General features: G+C 44.5%; 2 protein-coding genes across 2 annotated transcripts in view; both read left to right on the top strand.

Moving 5' to 3' along the window:
- LOC309562915 (uncharacterized protein) overlaps nucleotides 1–12,542 on the top strand; it is a 523,709-nt gene that overhangs the window by 49,006 nt on the left and 462,161 nt on the right. The window lies entirely within an intron of this gene.
- LOC309564458 (uncharacterized protein) overlaps nucleotides 1–12,542 on the top strand; it is a 1,566,033-nt gene that overhangs the window by 1,500,386 nt on the left and 53,105 nt on the right. Inside the window, exons 10-13 of the mRNA XM_082269088.1 lie at nucleotides 2,906–3,049; nucleotides 3,183–3,322; nucleotides 4,151–5,341; nucleotides 5,621–5,691. Of these exons, the coding sequence (XP_082125214.1) occupies nucleotides 2,906–3,049; nucleotides 3,183–3,322; nucleotides 4,151–5,341; nucleotides 5,621–5,691 (1,546 nt within the window). The remainder of the gene's footprint in view (nucleotides 1–2,905; nucleotides 3,050–3,182; nucleotides 3,323–4,150; nucleotides 5,342–5,620; nucleotides 5,692–12,542) is intronic.

Genomic DNA, 12,542 nt, shown 5'->3' with positions numbered 1-12,542 from the left:
ACAATTCTAATCTTTTTGGCTCTATACGCCACCACAACGGATTTGAAATGAAACAAACAAGATGTGCTTTAAAGCGGAGTTCCACCCATGTTTTAAACTTTTTAGAAATTGCTGGCATTCCTCAATTAAAAACAGCATTGCCGACTTTTTTTTTTTTTCCTTGATTGGCTTACCTTGTTGCTAGGGGGTAAGCAATTTTCTTCCTCCTTCGGCGCCACGGTGAGCTACGTCACTTCCTGCGGCGCACAGGCTCCTGGGAGATGTGCGTCATCAATTTGAATACAGAGCGGACAGCTTACTGACAGGAGGCGGGGCTGAGGCAGGACGGAGTTGCCGCCGCGTCATCGGGTTCTTACAGGGGGTGGGGCGGATGGGAGAACTGAGAGGAGGCGGGACGGAGGTGGAGGAAAATTTTTTTTTTTTTTAATTCTTTATTTAGAGGTATGCCATGAAAAATTAAGAACAACAACACTACAAACAAACGCATGATAGTAAAAGAAATGCAGTCTACGTAGTACAGGGAACAACCTTGTGCAAAACAGACTATCACGGCTCAACAACAAATAATGTAACCTGGGTTCGTATTTTGTCTTTTCGACCATTTTTATGCATTCATATGCAGTATTGCCGTAAACAACAGTTCGTGTGGAGGGTGGTCCAGCGCCACCCACCCGAGTGGAGGGGGACAGAAATCCCCGCCGGCATCTACCACATGGCCGGCAAGGGGGCCCACCAAAACTCCACCCCGAAGTGGGGAGGACCCCGGGACCAACCCCCACCTTTTGTCCGGAGCACTGGAGGAAAATTTTAATACAGAGCAGACAGCTGAGAGGAGGCGCGTCTTCGGGTCCTTACAGGGGGCGGGGCTGGGCGGATGGGAGAGCAGAGAGGAGGCGGGACGGAAGTGGAGGAAAATTGTAAGAGCTGAGAGCTGACTGAGAGGAGGTGGGACGGAGGTGCGGCCGTGTCAGTAATGCAGGGCTTCTAGCCATTAAAAGCTAGAAGCTGTGCATTACTGACACGGCCGCACCTCTGTCCCACCTCAGCCCCGCCTCCTCTGTCAGCTGTCCACTCTGTATTAAAATTTTCCTCGACCCTCGAGTATGTCTTCTGACTCTGATAAACCAGCAGCACCTATTCCCGGAAGAAGGTACATGTGGGCTAATATGTGATCTCGCTGCAGGAGAAATATAAAGTTAGTTTGTTAAAAATAATTATGTATAACACTGCACACAAAAATATATTTAGCTAATATAACATAGATTTCATGGATTAAAAAGAATATCTCTGGGTTTTAAAAAAAAAAATTGGCTGGGGAAGCTGTAGGAATTACAATAGTTTGTATATGTGCCTCCCACTTTTTAAGGGACCAAAAGTAATGGGACAATTGGCTGCTCAGCTGTTCCATGGCCAGGTGTGTGTTATCCCCTCATTATCCCATTTACAAGGAGCAGATAAAAAGTCCAGAGTTCATTTCAAGTGTGCTATTTGCATTTGGAATCTGTTGCTGTCAACTCTCAATATGGGATCCAAAGAGCTGTCACTATCAGTGAAGCAAGCCATCATTAGGCTGAAAAAACAAAACAAACCCATCAGAGAGATAGCAAAAACATTAGGTGTGTGTATACAAGGGTTGACCCACATCACCCAATTCCACCACTGCCTGAACCTTCTTTGGATGAACGGGGGGCATCGCAGGGCTTGCAAAGCCAAATGGGAAGGTTTTCATCAAGGTAAATAGGGTTGTACCCAGCAATTTTTTTACTAAGCAGCACCACGTAGTGAAAAATTAGAGGACAACTATGACTCAAAGAAGCCAAAGTCCCTCCACTCATATTTCTATCCCCGTTGGTGGGAGTAAAGATGACTCCATCTATAAGGAGCTCCTTGAGGGCAGGGACTGATGTGAATGTACAATGTATATGTAAAGCACAGCGTAAATTGACAGCGCTATATATAAGTACCTGAAATATACAGTACATACACACACAGCACAAGGCCGTGTTCTCACTACGAGACGTTTCTCGGGGCTGCAGTTTTTCTGAGCTCCACAAGATGGTAACCTCATGTCTAGTCTACCCAGACAGGAAGTCTCTATGGAAGACAGGAAGTCATGACAGGAAGTTCCAGGTCAGAGGTGAGTTGGGAGGAAGTAGAGAGGAGACATTGCTGGAAGTGGCAGCAAAAGAGGTAATAAGATCTTCTTTTAAATTTACACCGAGTAACCCCCCCCCCCCCCGTCATGTCCGTCCTCTTCCTCCATAGTCACGGTGAGGTCTTTTATCTCCAGCAGATGATGATACACACATATATAGAATAGTGGAATAGATGTTTTCTTCCTAACCAAAGTTCATATACTAAAGACAAACATAACGAAATCTACATCTACATGCACCTACCACCCCCCCCACCCCCATCTAATACAAGTTTTATAATCTGTTAGGAAACACTGATAAGGTGAGAAGGTCGTTGGTGGAACAGCGACATATCTGAAGAAGCCGTACTGGCTGTTCTGTTCCGTGGAGGAGTGGGAGTACGTAGAAGGACACAAGGCTCTCTACAAGGACGCCATGATGGAGAATCAGCCGCCCCTCACATCATCGGGTAAGAGGAGACTTTATTGTAAAGGAGAGAGCAGTACGGAGGATCCACCTAGATCCCCCATCATCTGATAAACACATAGAAACAATGCATTCAGTCAGTGTGTGTGTTTCCTACAGATGGATCCAGTAATGGGAACCCACCAGAGAGATGTCCCCGTCCTCTGTATTCCCGGGATTCCACACAGGAAGATCACACCATCCCTCACCATCATCAGGTAGATGAGGAACAATTATTGGTAGTTATGATTTGTATACACCTATGATTGTTACAATGAATGCCTATTATGTATTCAGAATGGCAGCCTCTGGGATTATAATATTATTGTTAAAGAAGAGTTTACAGAGGAGGACGATGAGTATGGTATGATGGAAGAGATTTCAGGACACAAGGATATGATGGAACCACCTCATACTGGAAAGCCACCAAAGAGATGTCCCCGTCCTCTGTATTCCCGGGATTCCACACAGGAAGGTCACACCATCCCCCACCATCATCAGGTAGATGAGGAACAATTATTGGTAGTTATGATTTATACACAGCATGTTTGTTACAATCAATATTTTATTATATATTCAGAGTGGAAACTTCGGGGGTTATAAAATTATTGTTAAAGAAGAATATAAAGAGGATGATGAGGAGTATGGAGTCATGGAGAAGCTTTCTGAAGGACACAAGGATATGATTGAGTCCCCGAATATTAGGAACCCACCAGAGAGATGTCCCCGTCCTCTGTATTCCCAGGATTCCACACAGGAAGATCACACCATCCCTCACCATCATCAGGTAGGTGGAGTTGAGGGTCGGGAACATAAAGTGATTGAACTCTCTGACATGTGGAGACGATGTGTGGACTCTACAAGATGATATTTTCTATGTGATCTCACATCATAAATACTTCTATGTTACAGATGTTATTTTCTGCCATTCTGTTGGTTTAGGATGAAGGTATTATTAAAATAAAAATAGAGAGTGAAGTAGAAGAGACGTATGTGGGGGATGATCAGCAATATACGGAGGAGGCTGGAATGACGAGGACATCCATAGAGGAGGACACTCCTACAGAGATCAGCACAGGTGACCCATAATATATTCTTCTCTTATCTCTGCTCTGTTACTTCATAATTCAGTCCCTTTTAAGTCTGGTATGAATTTTAAAAGTGGAACCCATGCCATAGTAAACAGCCTTAGGGTCTGGAATGCATCAAGGAAAAAGCATGGGGTACCTTCTCAAAAATTCATACAAGACCCTTAACCAAGCATGCAGCCAGGCTGGCCTGATTGGTCCAGAGTAGGACGGGAGCTGAGTGAAATCAGCCAAAAGTAGTTTCACAGTGGTCACCTCTCCGTACTGATACTATATAATGCTGGTTGGGACATCCACAGAGAACATCTGCTCACTCATATCTACCTGATCCAGATGGAATCTTGATGGAAGTGAACTAACCCTCTCAGATATATTGACGATGTTTTTATATTTTTCCAGGACACGCCATGGAGAAACCCTCGAAGGATCGTCTCACTTTATCTCCAGGTTGTAAAATAAAAGATGAGGACATCACAGGAGATTTTGGCGAAGAAATGATAATGACCTCAACTATATATGGTGGACTTCACAGTGTGGATAGACCATGGAATCCCTCTGACTCTGAGCAATCTCGTACTGTGGGGGATGGTGCTGGAGTTCAGGGGGAGGAGACATTCTCCTGTCCTCAATGTGGGGAAAGTTTTAACTCTGAATTAAGTCTTTCTATACATCATAGATCTCACACGGGAAAGAAGCTTCATTCCTGCCCTGAGTGTGGGAAATGTTTTCCACGGAAATCAGAACTCGTTAAACATCAAAGAACTCACACAGGTGAGAGACCGTTTTCTTGCTCTGAGTGCGGCAAATGTTTCTCAGAGAACTCCCATCTTTACAGACACAAGAGACTGCACACAGGAGAAAAGCCGTATTCCTGTCCCGAGTGTGGGAAATGTTTTTCAGAGAAGACCTCTCTTTGCAGACATGAGAGGTTGCACACGTCCGAGAAGCCTTTTACCTGTCTTGAGTGCGGGAAAAGTTATACACAGAAATCACTACTTATTGTACATGAAAGGTCTCACACAGGGGAGAGGCCGTATTCCTGCCCTGAGTGTGGACAGTGTTATCCACTGAAATCAACACTCATCAGACATCAAAAGTCGCACATTGGTGGGAAGCCATATTCCTGTCCTGAGTGTGGGAAATGTTTTTTTCAGAAGTCTTCTCTTCTTGTACATCAGCGATCACATACGGGAGAGAAGATGTATTCCTGCTCTGAGTGCGGGAAAAGTTATCCATGGAAATCGCATCTTGTTACACACCAGAGGTCCCACACGGGGGAGAAGCCGTATTCCTGCCCTGTGTGCGGGAAAAGTTATCCGCGGAAATCAGAACTTGTCATACATCAGAGGTCTCACACGGGGGAGAAGCCGTATTCGTGTTCTGAGTGTGGGAAATGTTTCTCAGAGAAGTCCTATCTTCAAAGACATCATAGAAATCACACAGGTGAGAAGATGTATTCCTGCCCGGAGTGCGGGAAATGTTATAACAACAAATCAGACCTTAATCGACATCAGAAGTCCCACACGGGGGAGAAGCCGTTTTCTTGCCCTGAGTGCGGCAAATGTTTTTCACAGAAGTCCCACCTTTCCAGTCATCTAAACTCCCACACAACGGGAGCGTGGCTACCTCCAGCCGTGATTGAGAAGAGTCCCTGCTAGAGCCCCAATCATTTTCATCCATCCTGCAGACAGACTGGTTCCTTGGCCACCATAAACCATACAGGCGTGGTGGACCCCATACACAACTTATCCACGAGCATGAATTGGCACCAATAGGCAACTGAGCGGCTTAAAGAGTTTGCATGACCAGACCGCCATGAGGTAGGCCTCAGGGACCGCTATGAGGTAGGCCTCAAGGACCCTGTCCTAAGGAAAGCCAGACAGAAAAGTGCTATTAAGTTATGAAAATACCACCATCGACATTTTTCTTCAGTTCTCGATGGAGTTACAAAGCAGAGAGCCTCGTTTGTAGAGTTTAAACACAAGTTCCGAGACAAAGGTAGGGTATGGTCCAATGCATGCCCCAAGAGACTACCTGTCCTGGACAACGGGAAACCATCTTTCTTTACCACCCATGGACTGGCTGTATACTAATCAGAGGCTTACCACCTACCAGAGGTCATTCCATTCTTTGTTGGCTCTTATTGTTGGGTTTGATGGTTTTGCTCACTATCTTATCTATACTTTATGAATGAGGTGATGTCCTAAACCCCATCAGATATCTCCCACCACTAAGCTAACCCTTTGATTCTAGTGGAGCTGTTCCTTTCAGACATTTCAGCCCACAGATGTTTAATATGTACTTGATGTTCGTTAAAGGGCTTCTGCGCTGATGGCCTTAACGTGATATTGACCCTTTGTCTACCAAACTACATTTTATAAACGTCCTGGTAGTCAATGGGTCAAGGCTGCTGCTTCAGCAAACTCTTTGACTGTCATGAAAAAGTGGTCCGGGAGGCTTTATAGCCACCCAATCACTTTTACAGCTTATTGAATGGCCTGCCTCAGGAAAAATTTGAAAACCATTTATAATTTTGCCTTCCTTCCTACCCGATTTCTCCACTGACCTATCTGACCTGTACATTGACCTACCTGATTCCCACACTGACCTACCTGACCACTTCATTGACCTACCTGATTCCTACACTAACCTACCTTGCCACTACACTCTCCTATCTGATTCCTACACTGACCTACCTGACCAGTACATTGACCTACCTGATTCCTACACTGCCCTACCTTGCCACTTCACTTACCTACCTGATTCCCACACTGACCTACCTGACCATTAAACTGACCTACCTGATTCCTACACTGACCTATCTGACCACTACACTGACCTACCTGATTCCTACACTGAGCTACCTTGCCGCTACACTGACCTACCTTGCCGCTACACTGACCTACCTGACCACTACACTGACCTGATTCCTACACTGACCTACCTGACCAGTACATTAACCTACCTGGTTCCTACACTGACCTACCTTGCCACTACACTAACCTACCTGATTCCCACACTGTCCTACCTGACCATTAAACTGACCTACCTGATTCCTACACTGAGCTACCTGACCTTTACATAGACCTACCTGATTCCTACACTGACCTACCTTGCCACTACACCTACCTACCTGACCACTACACTGACCTGATTCCTACACTGACCTACCTGACCACTACATTGACCTACACTGACCAGCCTGACCACTACACTGACCTACCTGATTCCCACACTGACCTACCTTGCCGCTACACTGACCTACCTGACCACTACACTGACCTGATTCCTACACTGACCTACCTGACCAGTACATTAACCTACCTGGTTCCTACACTGACCTACCTTGCCACTACACTAACCTACCTGATTCCCACACTGTCCTACCTGACCATTAAACTGACCTACCTGATTCCTACACTGACCTACCTTGCCACTACACTGACCTACCTGACCACTACACTGACCTACCTGACCACTACACTGACCTAAATCCTACACTGACCTACCTGACCACTACATTGACCTACACTGACCAGCCTGACCACTACACTGACCTACCTGATTCCCACACTGACCTACCTTGCCGCTACACTGACCTACCTGACCACTACACTGACCTGATTCCTACACTGACCTACCTGACCACTACATTGACCTACACTGACCAGCCTGACCACTACACTGACCTGATTCCTACACTGACCTACCTGACCAGTACATTAACCTACCTTGCCACTACACTGACCTACCTTGCCACTACACTGACCTACCTGACCTGATTCCTACACTGACCTCCCTGACCACTACATTGACCTACCCGATTGCTACACTGACCTACCTGACCACTACACTGACCTACCTGATTCCTACACTGACCAATACATTGACCTACCTGATTCCTAAACTGACCTACCTGACCACTACACTGACCTAACTGCTTCCTACACTGACCTACCTTGCCACTATACTGTCCTACCTGATTCCTACACTGACCTACCTGACCACTACATTGACCTAACTGATTTCTACACTGACCTACCAGGCCACTCCTGCCAATCAGGAGGAGATTAGGGAACATCCAATCCCCAATTTACTCCGCAGTAGAACCTGGAAACGACAAGGATTTTGTCACTTCCGGGTTCACTGGTTTCATTCCCCAGCTACAGTAGCTAGGGAAGCAGATAATCAAGCATCATCTGTGCTTGATTAGCTGCAGATCTTTAAGACCCCCCGATGTCCTTATACCGAGGACCTGTCACCTGCCCAATGTTATCACATAGTGGGCTTGTTAGCCTCCTTGTGATAACAATAAAGTTACATATAAAAAAAAATAAAATAAAAGAGTGTTAAAAAAATAAATGTAATTAAATAAAAATAATAATTAAAAAAAATTAAATTAGCTCGCTTGTGATAGCAATCAATTAAAAAAAAAAAAGTATAAAAAATTGAAATGTAATTAAAAATTATGTAATTAAAATTGATTAAAATTTTTTTTAAATCACCTGCGTGGCCTGGGCACTCTTCTGAATAAAGGGCGTGCACGTTAATATAAATTGCGGTTGCGCCACACATATGAGTTATCCCCATGATCTGTAAAGATGTTTTGTAGTTTTTTTTTTTTTTTTTGCCATTTCAATTTTTAGGGTTTGAAATGCCGGGTATCATTTTACTTGGCGCAACCCCATATTTCACATTTATTTTTCGAAAAATGCATTATCATGTTTGTATGTACTATAACTAATTTTAGTGTATTTTTTTTCTTTCTTTTTTTTTCAGAAAATATGCTTTTTTTTGATAAACAGTTGCGCAAATAGTGTGCGACATAAATAAAATAAAAAAAATTAAACCGCATCCATTTTATTCTCTAAGGCCTCAGCTTTCAGAAAATAAATAATTGCTTAGTGGGGTTTTTTAGATAATTTCTAGCAAAAAAATGCAGAATTAAATGCGTTTGTGAAAAATTTAAAAGCTGCCCCCGGGGTGGACAAGTGGGCCTCACTTTTTAAAGTAAAGACTTACCTTAAGCCTCGGTTCACATTTATGCGATGCGGGAAGGCTGCGAATCCGCAGCCTGTTCCCGCATCGCACACGCACCCCCGGCAGTTCACACTGCCATATGCGATACGCTGGGGGTGTCAATGTAATGTTAACGACACCCCCAGTTTGATTGCATATCGCAGTGCGATCGTGCAGTTCGCACAAGATCGGATCGCACAAGTGTGAACCGATCCTGATGCGGCTGCCAAAAAGGGTCCCTGTGCGTGTTTGCTCCGGTGCGAATTTAGCCATACAAACTGTATGGCTAAACTTGCACCGCACAGCCGATCGCAAGTAATGTCGGAGCAGTGCGCTCCGACATTACATGCGAACCCCGCACACGCACAAGTGTGAACCGGGGCTTACAGATGCTAATTCTTGTTCAAAAGTTATTCTTGCCTCTGGCTTCCACTGTTTTCCTCAATGCTTGCTGTACTTTCTGGTTTTTGGGTGGCCTTTCCCTTGAAGTTCTTTAAGCCTAAAGCCTCGTACACACGCACCCATTGTTGGCCGTCTTTTGTCCAGTGTTGTTGTGTTGGGTTGAAATGTGCTCTAGACTGCACACAAATTTTCTCGGCCAACAACAACCAACTTCAGAAGTGATGTCATGTTCTGGTCTACTTTTCGTGTGTTTTTTTCTTCTCTGAGGATGCCCAGTCTTGCTCATCTGACTTTTGTCGGCCGAAATCTGTACTGACTGACGAACAATCGGCCGTTCCGGTGACGGCCAACGAAAATTTTATAGCACGCACACCATATTTTGTTCGGCCGAAAAGTCGCAGTCGGTTGTCAGAAGCATCATACTAACGAGCCGACAATCGGACGTTGGCCGAAAATTTACGGCCAACAATCGATGCGTGTGTACGAGGCTTGAGTCATTAAAACCATTAGGCAGATATCACCCAAGCCAACAGCCCATTAGCAGTACTCTTATGGCACTTTTCCACTGCAAGTACCGGCTAGTACCAGCTCGGCTCTACTCGGCCCTGCTTGGCCCGGTTTGCTTTTCCACTGCGGTACCGCATGGTATAGCGTCGGAACGGTTCGGTACGGTACGGTATAGGTTTGCTTTTCCACTAAAGTAGTACTAAAGTTAAGTGGGTGGGATAACAACGGGGTGGGTGTGATTCTCTGACCAATCAGTGGCTAGTAGTGACTGCATGCAAAGGATTGTGGGATATGGTACCAGTTTGGTACCTGTTGGAACCACAATCGAGTAGGTACTGTTTTTTCAGAGCCGTACCGTACCGTACCGTTCGGTTCCATGCAGTGGAAAAGCAAACCTATACCATACCGTACCGAACCATTCCGACCCTATACCATGCGGTACCGCAGTGGAAAAGCACAAAAGAGAGAGCCGGTACGGTTCTATGCAGTGGAAAAGCGCCATTAGGCTCCATGTACACGGGACGTTGTTAAAAGTCCCTTTGAATGCTGGAATTTTTAGGACGTTTGAAACGTCCGTTCGGTCGCGTTTGTACCCGCGTTTAGCAGCGTTTGTGGGCGTTTGCGTTTAGAAGCGTTCCTAGAGGTCAAAAAAATTATTCCCCTTTAAAATGGAAAAACGCGAACGCTAAACGCGGGTCATTGCGTTCGGACGCATTTGAACACACGTTCAAACGCAAATAATTGCGTTCTAAAAACAGTCCCTGAACGCAACTGCCTGCAAATGACTGTAAACGACCCGGTGTACATGGACAGATAAGATAAAATGTAGATGGGTTCAGGGGCTTCTGAAAAAAACGCCCAACTGCTCCTAAACGGCCATTTCCAGCATCCCGTGTACATGGAGCCTTAAAGTTATCAGAACAGTAAATTTTATAAATGATAATTAGCTATTCTAAATATCATCAAGAGAGGGCCTTGAAAAACCATTTACTTTTTAATGGCTATCGTAAAAAGATTCTTATTCTCCAGGCCTAAGTTATTAAAACCATTAGGCAGATGTCACCCAAGCCAACAGCCCATTACCAAGGCTTTATGGCATATTATAAATATTTTAATTACATTTTTATTTTAATTATCACAATTTATATTCAGCCATTAAATTATCTGATTAAACAGCCAGCTAGGAGACATAGAGAGGGCTTCCGTCAGCATTGCCCAAGCCGGTGACCCCTTCCACGGCAGAACATAATAAAAGTGATACACGAACAAGAGACCTTTTATTTAAGCTTCAAAGGAATATTCTAACCAGGCCATTATGACTTCATAGCAGTAATCTAAACAATCGTTATCAGTAAATCTTCTTAATGGTCAATAGCCGTGATAAATATCATTAAGACAGGGCCTTGAAGAACCAGATACTTTTTAACCACTTTAGCCCCGGAGGATTTGGCTGCTCAAAGACCAGGCCCTATTTTGCGATTCGGCACTGCGTGACTTTAACGGACAATTGCACGGTCCTGCGACGCTGTACCCAAATGAAATTGACGTCCTTTTTTTCCCACAAACAGAGCTTTCTTTTGGTGGTATTTGATCACCTGTGCGATTTTTTGTTACTTTTTGCGCTATAAACAAAAAAAAGAGCGACAATTTTGAAAAAAATAACAATATTTTTCACATTTTTTTTATATGAAATTCTCCAAAAAAGAAAATTTAAAAATCAAAATTTTTTAACATTCTAGGCCAATTTGTTTTCTGCTACATATTTTTGGTAAAAAAAAAATCGCAATAAGCGTATTCTGATTGGTTTGCACAAAAGTTATTGCGTTTACTAACTACGGGAAAGATTTATGTCAATTTTATTGTTTATTTTTTAACGAGTAATGGCGGCAATCTGCCTTTTTTTTGCGGGACTGCGACATTGCGGCGGACAGATCAGACCCCTAACTGACACTTTTGGGGGTACCAGTGACATTACTACAGTAATCAGTGCTATAAATATGCACTGTTACTGTAAAAATGACACTGGCAGGGAAGGGGTTAACTTGGTGACCAGTGAGTTAAATGTATCCCTAGGGGCGTGATTCTAACTGTGGGGGGGGCGTGGCTTGTGATCTAACCACAGAGACATACGATCCTACATAGCAGGATCGTATCGTCTCTGTACTTACATCAGGGAGAATGACAGACGGCTGTGTTTACATCAGCCGCCTGCCTTTCTCCCTCTCCAACACGAGATTGCGAGTGGCCGGTGGATATCGGAGCGGACGGTCACTCGCGCAGGGATGTCAGGTAACGAGCGGGGGCGGGAGCACGCCTCAGGGGGCGTGTGCTTGTCCCCTACAGGGTCGCGGGCGAGTGACGTACCGGTACGTCACTTTGCCCAGGAGAGGCTGACCGCCGCAGTATATAGTCGTGCGGGGGTCGGCAAGTGGTTAATGGTTTTCTAGTTCTCCAGGGCTAAGGCAGGCTATAGACGGTGCAAATTTCTTTCTGCTACCGCCCTCCTCATGGTCCACAAAAAGTGAAGGTAAATACAGCTTGAGAACTTTCCATTTTCCATCAATACCAAGCATGTATGCATGAGTCATTCTGAAGGCCAGTGACTCTACACGATCGGACTTACACTGAAATTATTGACTTTTCTTAACTACTTTCCCTCTTTATTCCCATCTCTTTTAATGTTAATTGTACTTTGTATTTTGCCTTACCATTTTCTATAAACATATTTTGCTTGCAGCAGTTTATCCTTTTGTTTTCCTGGCTTCAATAAATGATACTTAAAAACCATTAAGCCTTCTCTCTAATGCACTATACACCAGAACTTAAAGAACTCCTGTCTCTGATGACGTCATTGGTTGCTAGGAGGCCAGCAGCCACACATTCATTGGTTGTTGTGGTGCACCAAAGCAACCATTGACGTTTTGAA

The sequence above is a fragment of the Pelophylax lessonae genome (assembly GCF_965119305.1).
Source record: "Pelophylax lessonae genome assembly, chromosome: 9".
NCBI lineage: Eukaryota > Metazoa > Chordata > Amphibia > Anura > Ranidae > Pelophylax > Pelophylax lessonae.
Note: the sequence above shows the minus strand (reverse complement) of the source record. Positions and strands in the feature narration are given on the sequence as shown.